The 17,187-nt window shown below is 38.5% G+C and overlaps 1 protein-coding gene across 1 annotated transcript; it reads left to right on the top strand.

The window, feature by feature from the left end:
- Positions 1-7,294: 7,294 nt before the first annotated feature.
- dsc2l (desmocollin 2 like) lies at positions 7,295-15,091 on the top strand. The gene is given in 18 exon segments (XM_042219369.1): positions 7,295-7,824; positions 7,961-8,051; positions 8,159-8,367; positions 8,460-8,564; positions 8,904-8,985; positions 8,988-9,058; positions 9,310-9,454; positions 9,542-9,696; positions 9,823-9,957; positions 10,092-10,277; positions 10,423-10,670; positions 10,768-10,910; positions 11,409-11,627; positions 12,199-12,420; positions 12,622-12,737; positions 12,862-13,191; positions 13,564-13,791; positions 13,870-15,091. Coding segments are annotated over 17 exon segments (2,694 nt in total). The 5' UTR covers positions 7,295-7,785; the 3' UTR covers positions 13,762-13,791; positions 13,870-15,091.
- Positions 15,092-17,187: the final 2,096 nt, after the last annotated feature.

Genomic DNA, 17,187 nt, shown 5'->3' with positions numbered 1-17,187 from the left:
AATTTCCACTGGAAATGCCTTTTGGTTAAACTGTCAGCAAGGAATTTGCATTTGCACTGTTAAATTTTTATATAACTTTAATTCACATAAAACACCTGCTTGTTTAAGTGAAAATACATTGATGGGTTTTTTTGCACTAATAAAGTTGTGGAGTTGTAAAGTATTTTGTCTAGTGTCAGTTATATCGTCAGTTATATTGTTATTGCAAATTTTCAAATGTATATCGTGATAAATATTTTTGGTCATATTGCCCTGCTCTATTTAGCGCTACATAAATAAAATTGAATTTAATTGAATTGAATTGTAGTAATGTTGGTAGTAGCATTTTACATGGATCACATTTAACGGAAAGTACGCCTTTATAAAACCAATTTATATTCATAAACTTTTAAATGTCTTTCTTTTTTTCAGCCATTAGATTATGAGAAGACCAACAATGTGCAGCTTCAGATCACAGCACAAAATCAAGCACCGCTGAATGGCAGCAGTTCCAGTTGGCAATCCATCCCTGTGAATGTCAGTGTCACCAATGAAGGCCCAGAATTCTCTGCTCCTTCGATCCGCTTCATTGTCAAAGAGAACACACCAAATGGCACAGTGACATGAACTTATATAGCTACGGATCCTGAGACGAAGAGCAGCAAATCCCTTAACCCTTTAAAGCCGGTTGGAGCGGGCACGCTCCGTTTTGCTAACTATTTTTAAATCCCGGTAGCACGGCAACCACGTAAGCTAGCGCAATAGATTTTTTTGCATATGAAACCGGAGGAGTTGTACTTACATCTCATGCCATCAGCTTGTCCTAGGTCACAGTTTCCTTCCACATATAGCTTTGCAAAAACTGCATAAAAAGCACTTGCAGCAACAAAAACATAATATTCCAGAAACACGCTTTGCCGATCCGATCAGCTGTTCGTAACACTTCCTACGTCCATCAGCGCAAACTATCGCATGTCTGCCATGACCTGCCCGAAACCAAAAGTGACGTCATTTTGCGGAAATGTAGCTTTTTACTCATCAGGGCCTTATGAGCCTATACTGGTGTTTTTAAGTTATGTTTGACTTTATGTTGTAAACCTGCTCAACATTTGGCAAAAACCATTTTTCTGGTTATGTCTTGACTTTATGACTTTCTTGTCGTTTCTGGGATGCTTAGGACTCATATTGCACTGCTGGAAATAGTTTATTTTGATGCATATGCTGTTTTTTTTTTGCAAATTTGCATTATAATATTTATTTTCGTTTTTCCTGCAGTATATAAAAATTGGTGTATTTCAAAAATAAAACTATGAAGACACTTAAAATAAATTTCCTGTGGTGGGAAACTAGTTTGTGCAACTTTTTTGTATTTACAGTTTTGAGGGATAAGCCTCTTAAATGTTTGCAATTTATGTAATTACTATGCACTTAATGCAGACATATTATTAAAATGTGGGCTATAATGGTTGTATTGATGTATATCAACTTGAAATGCTCCCCAAAATGGCTCTACAACATGTAAAAATATAATATAAGCTCTGACGGACTTGGTTCTATGGTAGGTCTTAAAGAGTTAAATGGAACCCTCTCTGACAAAGTAAAGCATGCTAAAAACCTCAAAAATCTACACATTGTTTCACCACCTAAAGAAGCAGAAAGTCTTACAATGCCATTTCTATGGCTTTGGGACTCCAGAGAACCACGGTGAGAGCCGTTATTCACAATTGGAGAAATCCTGGAATAGTGGTGAATCTTCCCAGGAATTGTTGGCCGACCAAAATTACTCCAAGAGTCCCAAAAGAGGTCCCAAAAGAACCCAGAACAACATTAAAGAACCAAAGGCCTCACTTGCCTCAGTTAAGGTCAGAGTTCATGAGTCAACAATAAGAAAGAGACTGAGTAAAAATGGCATCCATGAGAAAGTTCCAAGGTAAACTCAGTGCTGACCAAAAAGATCACAAAGGCTCATCTCATATTTTCCAAAAACATCTTCTGGAAAGACATTGGGGAAAATATTCCATGGAATGACGAGACAAAAGTATCTTTTGGAAGGTTTAAGTTCTTTTACATCTAGCATCAAACACACAATTAAGAAAAAACAGAAAAACCATGATACCAGCAGTCAAATATGGTGAGACCATGCTGTGATGGTCTGGGGCTCCTTTGCTGCTTCAGGACCCGGATGCCTTCTTGTAATTGATGGAACCATGAATTCTGCTTTGTACTAGAAAATCCTGAAGGAGAATGTCCGTTTGTCACTTTGTTGCATAAAGTTCAAGTGCATTTGTAGTATGTAGCACGACAATGATCTGAAACGCATCAACAAGTCCATCTCTGACTGGAGTGACCTAGTCAAAGTCTTAGCTTTCTCAACTGAAATTGGCCATTCATGCCTGAAAACCCTCGAATGTGGTTGAATCAAAACAATTTTGCAAAGAACAGTGGGACAAAATTTCTCCACAGTGATGTGAAAGACTCAATCCCAGTTATTCTAGTTGCTTGACTGCATGCAGTTCTTGGTGCTAAGATAATTGCCCCAACCAATTATTTTGTTTAGGAGCAATTACCTTTTCACACAGGGCCAGACAGGTTTGGATAACATATTTCACTTAATAAATGAAAAACAACATACAAGACAAAACAAAAAAAAATACAGGATATTGTATTTACTCAGATTATCTTTGTCGAACATTAAATCAACATTGATGATCTGAAACATGGAATTGTGACATGTGTGCAAAAAATATGGAATCAAGAAGGAGGCACTGTAGGTGACACTTCGTAATTGCAATTGTTCCTGTGTGCCAACATGTACACATTTTCTACATTACTGTTGTATTGCAGGCTCCATGACAACAACAGGAACTGTCGTCCTTCTGGTGGAGAATCATACGAGTCCAGTCAGCATTTTATTAAAAACAAAGACTGTGCAAAACGAAGAGGTTTGGAGGGTTCCAGGTAATATGTTTTGAGAAACTGCCCGTTAAATTCTTAAAGTGTAAAAGTGGTGAGCTTGGAGAACCAAACATCCACAAAGGCATTAACACTGTGACAATAAAGATCGAGAACACAAATAAAAATCCAGCAGTCGATATTCTGCAAAATGGATTCTGGGTAAAAATATCTCTAATATTAACAGTTACCCAAATTTCAATTTGTTATTGCTATTATCAATACAAGTCTTAACTCAGGTTTACAACTGCCATACAGCAATTTTCATTTACTTTTTATTTTTTACAGGGACGTGCTGATCTGCTGCCCTAAGAGATTGTGTAGACTTTGTTTGTTTTGTCATTTTTCCAGTTTCACTTTGATAAGGAGTCAGTCGTAGGATTGCACAGTAGGTTTAACTGGTTCATTGCTGTTTTGTTTATTTTAGATGGTTACTGCCCTGAAGCCACACTAGTTTGTATATAAAGTAAATGGAGTGTATTTAGGGCTGTGATTATATATCTCAGTATTGTTTACCATCTTAAAATTTACAACAGTTAAACCATGGCAACAACTTAACAATAGTAGGTGAGATGTGAAGGTAGATTCACCTTAGAACAATAAACACACACACACTCACACAGACACACGGACCAAATTTACACAGAAATGCTAATAGCAGGTGATCTAGGAGGAGGACAGGGTGAAAGTGCATCTAGCCTTGTATGACCCTTCGGTTCAGTGGACTCAAACATGTGAGGGCTGGGTGGGTCGGTGAGAGTTTGAAGCCACTTAAAATATTTTATATGTTCTTCACACAAAATGGGCCAAAGGCAAGGAATCTCAGGTTGAAATAATAATCTTCTTTTTTGACTGTACCCTTAAGGGTCGCCACTATGGATCATCTGCCTCCATCTCACATTATCCCTGTTATCCTCCTCTCACACACAAGCCCTCTGTCACGATCTGAGGAGACAGACCATGTGGTGGTGTGTGTGGTGGACCCAGGTGCGAACACAAGAGAGTAGACCGGAGTAAACTTAAACTGAAAGCGAGCCTTTATTATGGCTGATGACAGGTTTCAAACAAAGCAGAAATACCGTGACTAAACTGAACTTAAACTAAACTGGAAGCAGATAAGCTATGAAGACTCAGAAAACCATGACGATGACTGTAAAGACTGGCTGTGAGCCCATGGAGGGCGGGAACACAGACGACGCGACACAGACTGCATGAAACACAGAGACTAAATACACATGAGGGATGATCAGGGGAAGTGGCCACACATGGGAGCACAGCTGACACACATGAACCTAAATACAGGACAGGAGAAGTGAAACTAAATACACTGACATTGAATACAGACTTTCAAACTAAAACAGCAAACATGGAGATTAGACATGACATGAACTAAACATAACCACGCAGACATGACGCATGACAGGTAGACGCACGAACCAGGGAGACTGAGTACAGGGAGATGACATAAACAACTAAGAAACAAAAGGCTAAACAGCACCCTAGAAATTAACTAAGCTAAAGCATAAATGAATACAAAAGATACATAAAACACTGGGTCACACAACCCAGGACCATGACACCCTCTGCATGTCCTCCTTCACTACACTATATGCATGAATCTGTGGTCTTCTTCTTTTCATTTTCACACATTTTTATGCTATTCAGGGTTCTCTCTGGCATCATGGATTATGGCCATGGCGTTCCTTCATTGCTCTCTCTAACCTTGCTTGATTTCGATTTAGACTACCTATCCCATGAAGTAAGATTCACAACCATAATGGTGAGAAAGAAATGCCAGAAAAAAAAGAAAACTTCCAAGAATTTGGCTTGAGCCCCTGTGTATATTATATTATCACCATTTATATCTAGTCATGACCACCTTGTTATGTCGATCCTGATGTTTTGTGCCATATATGCATATTTTTTGCAACAAGCTATACAATAGGTTGTGATATATGGTATCACAAGTAGCAAACATAGCTTATGCTGGTATTATTTGCAATGAGAAATATTATAACTGACTTTTTTTTTTTTAAATGTCTTAGTTTGTGAATAGATCGGAAATTCTTGGTGGAGTCTAAGTGAAATCTTGGTGGTGATACAAGTGCTGGTTGGCCACAACTCTGAATGCTGATAGATCTGTAGCAGCAGACTGAAAAACCATTGGCTGTTACCAAGAATTCCCAATGACTTTTGGGTGGTAGGGAGCACCACGAAGGCAATATATCACATAATATGGGGGAATTATGCAATTGCTGTTTTGTTTTAATTTTTATAAGCAATCAATCATTCATTCCATGGCTTTCTTAGTATTTAAAAACACAGAGAGTGGTTTTGATGGTGTCACATGATTTATGACAGATCATTTATAACATCATGAAAAGCAGGAGACAGAAAAAAAACGAGGCTCTCAAATTATGCGGTGCCAAACTAAAACTGAGTTTTGAAATGCAGCAGAAGTAAGCTGACAACACTGAAACTCTGAGAAAAACAACAACACTGAAACTTCTTTGGCCGATTTGAGTGCAGTACACATTCAGGAATACATAAAGAAGGATATTTGCTTATGCACTGATCAAATAACTGGTTGATGCATTAGTCCTTATGAACACAGACTAATTCAACATGTCTATGTAGACATGCATGACTGCTCTAGAGGAAAATCTTTGAGGAAATCATTTCACGTTTCAGAATGACCAGTCTAGATTACAGAGTACACGCTACAAATCACAAAGGTATTAGTAATAATGACTTTGGCATCAGTGAATTAATCCTCAAATGGTTTCAGTAGAATACTACTCTCGTACACGTGATGATGCGAGTACTGTATTTGATACTCATGCAAAGGGTGGAGAAAGCTGGGTGTTGTAGCTGCTTTGGGTGGATCCAGAAACTTTGTAACGTCAAGCACGTGTGTCACAGTCATAAACCGAGCCGCTGAATTAACCCTTGTGTACTGTTCATACTTCATGTCCTCGCAGTATGTTCAGGATCAAACTTGACTCAAGTCAATAATTTGCTGATAATAAGTTTTTATATCAAATTTTGAACTATAGAACTATTTAGAATATATAGCAAGCCTATCTGACATTAATAAACACAAGATTAATCTTTAATTAAAGCAGGGTTGCATGGCAAGAGTATTTTTTGGGATTAAATGTTAACAAATGAAATAAAAATATTCAATTTCATTGAAGAATCCTCATAACTGGCATCTAATTATCAGCATTAATGCAACATTAATAAGCACTTAGAACACAAAACCTGCTTAATGCATACTGGTGTGTGCTTTCAAAGCAGTGGCAGGAAACCTTGCATGTGTGGGACTTGAACATGTGTTGTCCACACCCAGTGAAGTGGCAGCTCAGATACCTTTATACTCCCTTTGTAAGATTTTCACTTCCTTTAAAACACTGCATCTCACAACATCCTGTCTTAGCTCCCCAGCATTTACGTGGAGTCTTGGCAAAACACACCATTTCGTAACAGATGAGTTCAAACTAACAGAAAACTGCACTTTGGGAGTAAAATGCATGAGGTCATATGGCAATGACACCAAGACATCTTAGGAATTTCATTTGAAGCTAAAAAAAAGAAAATGTCTTCCAGAGAAAGGTTACATTTATGCTTTCTTGTCACTGCACAACTCTGCAAAAGCAAAAGTACAATCTAAAAACATCAGTTATGAGTAATCTTATCAGGATACTGTGGGGGATGTTTCATCAGTAATGATTAAACCAGCTGAATAACTGGAAATATGATACGTTTGTTACACATAGGCTTGTTTAGACTTTTAATTCTGGGAACACACAGAAGCCTAAGTACGACAGCAGTTAGCTTTTACTTTTTTTATCTCGGGAATAACATCACATGGGGTTTTACTGTGTCTGTTTTGTATTTGCTGGTAAAGCGTTAAAGCCTTAAAGTCTTCATTATGTCCACGCCCATGACTCCCACTGTCTTCCTGACATTTTTCTCACCTTTCCTGTTACAGACCCATATACCCTGCTTTCAAAAAGCCCCTTTAATAACAATCTAACTATTAAAGTATATCCAGATGGACATACTTTAAAAAAAGTAGGTCCATCGTTTTTGTCTCTTCACTTTTATCAGCAGTTTATAAAGATTGTGAGCGTTTTGCTGTGGGAACCACAGCCTCTCCCACACCAGGGTTCATTCGGCTCAAATTCCTGTGGTGTGCAGAGAGGAGCTCAAGTGTGCTCCTCCTACAGAGTAGAGCTAAAGGAGAGAGGAGGACGTAGGGGTCAATTTTCTGTGTAGACCTGGGACAAGTCTTGACAAAAGGCAGACAGACCAGTATTTCTGCAAATAAGTGTACCTGCAGCATGCGCTAGTGTTATACGACTATTGTTTTTGCGTTATATGCATGGATTTATACAAATAGTGCTTAAAGCTTTAATTACATGTATTTTAGCTCTTATGCTCCTGCTAAAACTCTTTAATTGGAAATAAAAGAGCGGTTTAATGTCTTCCAGTAAAAGAGTAATGTTTCCCCCTGCTGGCGGGAAAAACGCGAATATCAGCAGCTTTGAGGGAGTTGGCTTTCTCAGCAGACACCAGCGAGCACAGCCCAAAGGTACTTCGCTTGTTTGAAATTTCACTTGGGTGTGTCAGCAAAGGTGTGTCCGCTGACTCACCCAACAGCGACAGATAGAGCCGTCTGAGAAACGCCTGCCTTTTCGCATTGACAGAGAAGTGAAGCAACAGACAAGAGACGAAACTCTCGAGTAGACTAGACGCATTTGTTTTCTATTACTCTCTGAAATACTAACCGGACTCTCCCCACTTGGACCCAGGACAAAGTCAGCCTTTTACTGTTTTTTTCTTCCAAAGATGGGGAGAGTTTTAATTTCCACCATCTGCCTAATGCTGGTAAGTGCTTCTAGTTTGGTTTTAAAGCACTCCTACATCACCAATACGCTTTGCTGTCTGTTACTTCTGTCAATGCTGTTTGCTATAGCAACATTTAAACGCGACAAGCCCGTTTGAAACTCACTTTCACCTTCAGATCCTGTCCTGTGTGGAGTCGTGCTCTCTCCCGAGGTCTCTCTACGTAATTGTACCTGAAACAATTCCACCTGAATACCAAGTAGCAAAAGGTGCTGCTCTGCTTACTTTTTTTTATTCTGTCTGTGTGAAAAAGTGTTGTAGGCCGACTGTTTTGTGTTTTATGGCTCTTTTTAACTTTCCTTTTCTCGGTTTTCAGTTGAAACCGTCGGTTGTGATGCCAAATCAACGCTGTTAACTGTGAAGGACCCGAGTTTTACAATAAACAGTAATGGAGCAGTGGTAGCTTTAACGTCTGTCTCAGTGGCAGAAAGACGACGGACATTTTTTGTGTGCGCTCAGGACAATAGTGGACCGGAAAGTAAGATGGAAGTTCACCTTGTCCGCAGTACAATGCCGACAAAACATGTAAGGCAACTGCATATTGTGAGCCGTTTATACAGCTCAGAAAGCACGATGCGTTTTTTCCTAACATATCCTGACTTGTTGAAATGTCACAGCAACGACGCCAAGGATTCCTGAGTCGGTCTAAAAGACGCTGGGCACCTCCGAACCTCAACGTAGTGGAGAATTACGTAGGACCCTATCCAAAACTAGTCGAAAGGGTAAATTAAATGTATAATTCATATCATTTATAAGCACTGTGCTATTCAAATGTTTATTGTCAGCACACATTGTTCTCTTTTCTCACTTCCCCCCTCAAATTATCTGATTATTTCAGGAGTCACACCTGTTAATTAAATTCAGTGATTATTTCCTTTGATGTTCTTTTTTAAGTTACATTACCAGCATGTCAGATTGGAAACTGTCTACAGTTTTGATCTATTTAATAACACTACGAGCTGAAAGAGCTCACAGTAGGCTGCTTTATGAAAACTGAATAACAGAATTTTTGTTGTTTTTGTTTTCTTTAATATGTGTGTTTTATTTGGTTTGTCCTGTAGCTGGTGTCAGATACCTCAGCCAAATATAAATTGTTCTACACTGTCGAAGGAGAAGGATTCGATAAGTATCCAACTGGAGTGTTCAACTGAACAGAGACACAGGGGATCTGTTCTTGCTCAAAGCAGTGGACCGTGAGGCGTTCCCAGTATATAGTGTGAGTGTGAACATGAAAATGATTTAAGGTTTTTAGTCAGTTGCATTACTGTTCAGCAGTCATTCAAAAAGAACGATTTATCATTAAATAAAAATAATGATAGATTGTCAACTTGTTAGTTTTGAGTTTTGATTCTCTATTACGCATTTTTTTATATTGTTCACTCAAACCTGGAAGTGACACAATTTATATATGTCTTATAATGTTTTTGCCTTTAACTTTGCTTACACCTTTGTCTTTTTTGTTTATAGTTTGTGGTGCGTTCTTGGAACAAGATCACATTTCAGGAGACAGATGAGAATCTGCCATTGAAAGTGGTTGTAGATGATGTAAATGACAATCCACCGGAGTTTGTAGGTCCTCTACAGTTTATGGTTCCTGAGCACTGTAGTGTAGGTGAGAAAAGCAAAATAGAGTAACAGATAAATCTGTGGTGTTTGGCCTCAGTGCAGTTGCTCTAAATGATCGTGGTTTCCAATACAGGGACTGTGGTGGGAAAGGTGAATACAACCGACAAAGACCAAATTGGCACCGACCATGTGAAGATTAGGTATACACTCCTAACTGGAACAGACATGTTTGCCATTCATGCGGAAACAGGTGTCATCACAACAAAAACCAACACCCTAGACAGAGAGGTGAGCACTGCTTCTGCATCAGTGATACCTGTGAAATTTATTTAAATGAAAATAGCTTTGAAGAAGATGATACAAGTGCTTTCCAACATATTTTCCTTATTATATTTTGCAACATTTCTTTTTAAGTTAAAAGACAACCATTTGGTGGTTGTACAAATCCAGGATATGAATGGTGCAGCAAACGGTCTGGTTGCCACATCAACAGCAAAAATTGTTCTGAGTGACATCAATGACAACCCGCCAACCTTCATGAAAACATCTGTAAGTGTTTGAAAAAACTGTCAGTATGTAATCTGTCTGAATAACTGATACTTACATTTGTCATACTTATTTTCCATGAACATTGGTTGTTTAGTAATCTCCCCTCCTCCCAAAAAACGTATTTTTTCTTTTAGTATGATGTCGCTGTGCAAGAGAATGAAAGTGAAAAACTTCTACTTCGGATTCCAGTTCAAGATAAAGATTTAATAAACACACCAAACTGGATATCAAAGTTTGTCATTACTCAAGGAAATGAAAATGGAAATTTCAGGATTGTTACTGACCCCCAAACAAATGAAGGGCTTCTGTACGTCTCAAAGGTGAGACTGACTTCTTATTAAATTCGTTATTATCATTTAGTAATGTTGGTAGTAGCATTTTACATGGATCACATCTAACGGAAAGTCCGCCTTTATAAAACTGATTTATAGTCATAAACTTTTAAATGTCTTTCTTTTTTTTCAGCCATTAGATTATGAGAAGACGAACAGTGTACAGCTTCAGATCACAGCACAAAATCAAGCACCGCTGAGTGGCAGCAGCGCCAGTTGGAACTCCATCCCTGTGAAGGTCAGTGTCACCGATGTCGATGAAGGCCCAGAATTCTCTGCTCCTTCGATCCGCTTCAATGTCAAAGAGAACACACCAAATGGCACAGTGATAGGAACTTATACAGCTACAGACCCTGAGACGAAGAGCAGCAAAGGCATCAAGTAAGGACTTCAATTTGCCTCAATAACACTTGTTCTCGTGACTTGGACTACAAGAGTGAACATGCGAGTAATGCACAAGTACTTTTTTGTCTCTTAGGTATTTCAAGATCACAGACCCGGGCTCCTGGATCAATGTTGACAGAGACACGGGAGAGCTGAGGGTGGCAAACACAATTGACAGAGAGTCACCGCTTGTTCACGATGGGTTTTACAACATCACAGTGAGGGCTGTTGATGCTAGTAAGTTTTTTGTAGGCACTTCAGTACTGATGAAGAAAACACAACCTTCAACAATACACAAGTGGTCCTTTCTGTACTCAATTCTATATTACCTGATGGATATTTGCCAGATCATTTGAGGTAGTGCCTTGTGTGACTAAATAAACCTTATTGCCGTTCATTCATTTCTTCTTGCGGTGTGTCAAACAATCCGAAAGTTGTTAAAAGTACAAGCTCCACCTTGAGCTGTTTGTCTGAGCGGCTTTATTTTTCACGAGAACACCTGTTGACAAGATAAAACCTGTTGGAAAAAAAATCAAGTGGCTAGTCATTTACAATGACTCATGTTCCTTTGAGTGTTTTGTGGAAATTGGGCACATATCCCAGTGCTTGGCAGAACTTAAAACTTGCACTTAGGTGACACCGCGTTATTGTAATGAAAATGGTGTGTTCCATTGTTCCTGTGTGCCAACATGTCCACACGACTACGTGAGAACCAGTAATGCTGTTGTGTTTCAGGCTCCAAGTCAGCAACAGGAACAGTTGTCATTTGGGTGGAGGATGAAAACGACAACATTCCTACGATTCCTAGTGAGCTCACGTTTTGTCAGGAGGATGGAGTGCTCGGCTCTGTGGTGGTGGTGGCCGAAGACAAAGATCAGAGTCCCTTTTCTTCCCCATTCACCTTCAGTTTACCAAATAACAATGATGGCACATGGTCTGTGAAAAGTCTTAATGGTAAGTGGCTGTCTTTGTACACGATGAAGCGCAAAGTGTATCTTTTTAATCAAATGTGAACGAAAAGATTTTTTTTTACAAATGTTAGTAGTACCCTATGTACAGCATGATCCAAAAAGTGACATGGTATCATTCCAGTGGTGAGAAAAGAAACAAATATGTGAGGGTGTTGTGGAGCTGTTTTGTTTCACCACTCTGTGAATACTCGGTTTTCAGAAGTAAATATGTAATCAAGAACAATGTAGATGAGAAAAAGACTTGGAACTGCGTGAACTTGTCGATGCATCTTTTGTTTTGTTTGTGCACTTTTTAAAACGAGTAGATTAGTATATGTTGGGGGCTAAAAATGTGGACATGGGTCTTACTGCATGGACAGTAAAATCATAAATCACATACATTCACACAGTAATACTCTGTTTTATGAAGTATAAATATTTTATTACAAATCTTAGTATTAAGTATATGTTAAAGTCACATGATGTAGCCTGAAACAATATTCTTCAGTCTTTTTTTGGTGCTTTTCTTGGTTAAGCTTGAGTCTCTTTATAATTATCACGTGTTTCCTTCTTAGACACTGCAGCTACATTGGAGCAGCTCAAACCGCTTTATTTGGGGATGCACACCGTTGACCTGACTGTTACAGATCTTCAGGGTAGTGGCAAAACACAGACAGTGAATCTGAGAGTCTGCAAGTGCAAGAATGGCGTCTGCCCTGGCAAGGACAGGTCCGTGTCGCTCGGACCGCTGGGAATACTGACTATGCTGTTGCCTGTGGCCCTCCTCCTACTGCTCTGTGAGTCTTCCACTGTAATTATAAGTAGTAAGGGTTAGCTGGAGGTTCTTTCGTAGTTTGTTCAGTTTCCAATATGCAAAAAGCAATTTTGCATACAATAGTGTAGTGTATAATGCTGCTATGCTCATTCTTGTGACGCTTACCGCACACAAAAGTACTCTGTGAGCTGTCATTTTGAACACGCTTGCTTTGTCATTGCAGTCCTGCTCCTTGCATTTTTCTGTCTAACAAAGAGAGAGAAGTTGCAACTTGACGACTCAACAGACACTGGAGGAATCCTACTCAAATCCAACACGGAGGCCCCAGGGGACGAAGTGGTAAGGACAGTAATGCGGAAGCATTGCCTTGGCTTACCGTTACTCACAAGGAAACCATATTTGCTTCTTTTCTTTTCCCCTTCTGCTTCATTTATTTAATTGCCACGTTTGCTTTGATTGACAGGATGCAAGTCTCATCAATGGTCCCCCATTTGAGATTGACCAAGCAGTAAAGGGTTCTGTCAAGGGTGTAATGATGAATCCTTCATGGATCGGGAACAAGAGTGGAAGCACTATTGGAACCCTTGGTGTTCACGAGAATGGGATGCATGGAAGGACTGATATTTCTGCAGCTAATATGCAGGATTACTATACCGGCCAGTATGACATGACCATAGATCGTCAATCCTATGGTCAGCTTGTTGGTAGTGGTGTAGACTTTGACTACAGACAACACAACATGGACCCAGCTCTTCTGTATAATTGGGAAACAAATGGCCGCTATCTACATCAGGTATTGTTAGTTTATGATTACAAACATATTATTTATTTGTTTTAGTGGCAGAAGTTTGCATAAAAAGTCAAAAAGAGAGCAGCAGAAGTTTCTTTTTCTGCGGTTTAATAATGTGTTACCTGTTACAGATAAGTTAACTCCCATTTGTAATATTATCTTCTTCTCTAAGCTGTGATAGCATCCTGTGTAAACCTCAATATTTCTCACCTTTGGTGAAAGATATTATTTCTCTAACCTGTTGGAGATCTGTTTGCTCGATGTGTAATATCCGTCCGTCAGTCATATCCCGAGCAGCTTTGAAAGTGTTGTATGCTTGCTCCTATCATCCAGGCTTAGTCCAAGGAGTAATAACAAACTGCCTGTGTCTTCCAGAAATTGATCCAAATGGGAACAGTGGAGGATGGGCGATATGCAGATGATATCATCCACTCCTACGGGTTCGAGGGACATGGCTCTGTAGCTGGCTCTGTTGGATGCTGCAGTGATAATAATGACAATGATAACCTTGACTTTCTGAACACACTCGGACCAAAGTTCAAAACTCTTGCAGAGGTCTGCAGAAAGACATGAAAAGTGACACTCCAGATAATATTGTTTACTTTAACCCCTGGAGGGTCCTAGAAAAATGCATACACTATCGAACCTAGAGCCACAAATCGACCCAAGACCCTCCAGGGGTTAAGCTGTAAAAGATGCAGATTGGGTTTGAATGCTTGGCTTGTTACTGGGGTAAGAATATAAAAAAAGAACAGGCAGGTGGTGCTGGTGTGTATATGCTATTGCTCTTAGTTGCTTTATGTCTTTGTTGTTGTTATTTTAGTTTTTTTTATGTAAAAGTCATTTGCACTGAAAATGATGTAGATGCTGTTGGTTGTGCATACTTTATGTTGTATGTCAATAGCTGCGTTTCCACCACAGGGACTGCAGTCTTTTGGAGGTTTGTACCTCAGGAACCAAGGTCTAAATGAAGTTCTTGGAAAAATGATTTCATATCTTTATATTTTTGGAGGGTAGCACTTTGTGACACTTCAGGAGCCTTTGGTCCAGGGATTGCAGTGTTTCTGGTTGGAAAGCAACTTCTCATAAAAATCACACTGCCTTCAAGGTTTACCACATAAATTGTTGGTAATCATTAACTTAAACTTACATCAGAGAGCAGTGAAGGGAGATGGAGAACAACAAAACTGGTGTTGCTTTTTCATATTTAATTGCACGATGTCTGCTTAAGCTTTGTGGGTCTGAATACATTGGTGGGAGTACAGACAAAAAAGCTCTTGGGACTAGAACTTCTTGTTATTTTGGGTTGAAATGCGGCTACTGAGTATTAACATGTTTGTTAGTAGGAACTTCGGTATTTTTTTAAAAAAAAACTTTGTTTATTAATCGTTGTCTGGTGTAAAAAAAGAATGCATTTCTATTTCAGTCATGTTGCTGTTTTTTTTTTATCCTTATTGAATTTCAGGCTTTGTCGATATATTTGAAGTAAAACAAATAATGAAACAAAATAATCTTTTCTAATATTTCACAATATTTAATGTAAAACTACACATTTATAATGGTCTATTTTAAACAGTGTTGATTTACTTCTGCACAATTTCCCAATGCCACAGAAATTGTGTGTAACCATGATTTACTTCAACTCCCTGACTGTCAGACGGGTGCAGTTTGAGCTCGCTGTCAGTCAGGTTATTGCAACATTCCCAACAGTAGTCCTGTTTAAATCTGCACAAGGGTGTGAACCGGAGGCGTAAGGTGTTACTGACACTGCCCGAAACTAAATATAACTGGCTGCACAGGAAAAACCCAGTCAAAAAACTGTATACCTTATATGTATATTATGTGGTTTTAGTTGTAATTTGACATTAACATTAAAGAGTGTTGTTTAATTTTTGCAACAGTAGCAGTTGTTTTTTTTTCTTTTTCTACATTTAAAGGAACTATAAGTGCAAGATGAAGATTATAAAATACCATAGCACACATGCAATAAGCATTTATGTAGCTGTACAACTATAAGCACTACTGTTTGTGCTTATAGTCTTCACTGTTTATTTAAATTTTAGTTTGTTTTTTAAAAAACGTTCCTTATTCTTTTTTCTGGTTGTACAGAAAGGTCGCAGTCTGGTTGCATATTGTGCTCGGGCTTTGTGTGCACCCTGGTGAATGTTTTACAGGGTGGGGCACAGATAGCTTGCGTAATACAATGAGTTCAATGTTTCAACTCCTTGGCTAATAATTACTTTCAGTCTTTGGCAGATCCAGTTGGTGCACTGGTGTTATTATGGCAACATTGTTCTACCCTATTGTTAAAATGTTCTAACTGTAATCATGGTAACAAACTCTATTTTGTAAACAGTACATGACTTCTTTAGACATAAAGTTTCCGGTTACAGGAAATTTATGCAATTGCCCAATTAGTGTAATTTAACAATTATCAATAATTAGTTTTAAATTGTCAGATAGTATAGATAACAGACTTTGCTTTGTTATTCAAAAACCTCTGTAAATAAATAATATTCAATGAAAAATGTATTGAAACCTCAACTGAAATTCCCCAGAGTTCTCGTAACACTTTGGATTAATTTATAGATAATGTAAATACGCACTGAAGTTATAAACAAGTCACCAGTCTCTGATGCAATTTATCAATATGATGACGTACAAAGGACACCTGAGGCTCGAAATATGCAATCGCAGGCTCTGGAAAGGGCCATCTGTCACATTGTGATGATGAGTATAAAATATGATGGCAGAGAGAAGAATAAATGGTGAAATTAATTCCTGGAAAAAATGTCACCCCGATCAAACAGTGAAATCTTGTTAGAAACGCAACAATATCTGTACAGATTAAAATAATACTGTCACAATTATGGGAAGATGTGAACAACATGTGAACATGAAGGGTTTTTGCTCAAAATCCCAAAGGGACTAATTAGGTGATCTTGAACATAAGTCACCTAACTGAAAATAATGACCCCCCTCCACAAAAAAAAAGCTTAACCCAAAAATCTGAAGAATGCGATCCAAGCAGAGATAGCAGCTCTTCTACCCATATTTGAAAAAAGAACTGTTCTCTACTAAGGTAAAACCCTTTTGTTGATGACTGATCTTGTAGTAATCTGCAATAAAAAGTGTCTTTATTTCAGATTCCTAAGTATTTTTAAAGCCATAACCCTGATTCTTTTCTTTTCAAGCAGTTTAGATGTTTAAAACTTGCTAATATAGCAACTCTTTTGCTGTCATGAACTCATGACTCTGGAATTGCTCACAGTGATGACTAAGCCCCGAGGTCAAGGGTGTGAAAGATAGCTGATAAGCAAAATCATTTGACAGTTTAATTATAGGTGCTGACCACTCAATGACTGTGATATGTCTCAAGTATGTTTAAACTGAGAAGCAGGGTGGGAGAGATTGACATGGCAGTTTCATCAAAATGAAAAAGACCTCATCCTGCCTTACTAGTTCACTACAAAGATTTTATTTTCACACATTTTTATATATAAAAACAAAACAAAAAAACCCCATAACAAACATAAGAAGGGCCTGCTGTACAAAACAGCATGCACAGCCGCCCTAATGCAATACGTGCTGCTGGAAATGCATGACAAAAATACCCAACCAGCAATTAAAATAACAACAAAGAGAATTTTAGATAATTTTCTTTAATTGCTATGAAATGCCTTCCTACGCAAAGCAATGACACTGATAAGCCACAAAATTCAATAGACTATTTTGTGTGTCCACCCTTATCAGGCCCGTTTGAACCATCACTTCCAGTTACTTCTGTAAGGATGCAATTAATTTTAAAGCAGTAGCGTGAAATTAATTTATTGCTTGTAATTAGTTTTTGTCATACTGTGAAAACAATCTTTCCAGATAGGATGTTTTCTCCTTCCAACAGACTGTCTGAGGACACTTGGCTAAATCCGAGTTCAATATGGAGTAGTGCCTTCCTGGGGCACTGTACATACATTTTGTATGTATTGTCGCAGTACATTC

The sequence above is a fragment of the Haplochromis burtoni genome, unplaced genomic scaffold (genome assembly GCF_018398535.1).
Source record: "Haplochromis burtoni strain Fernald_Lab_line unplaced genomic scaffold, NCSU_Asbu1 Contig_3, whole genome shotgun sequence".
NCBI classification, from domain to species: domain Eukaryota; kingdom Metazoa; phylum Chordata; class Actinopteri; order Cichliformes; family Cichlidae; genus Haplochromis; species Haplochromis burtoni.
The sequence above is the reverse complement of the archived record's forward strand: the minus strand, read 5'-3'. Positions and strand labels throughout refer to the sequence as shown.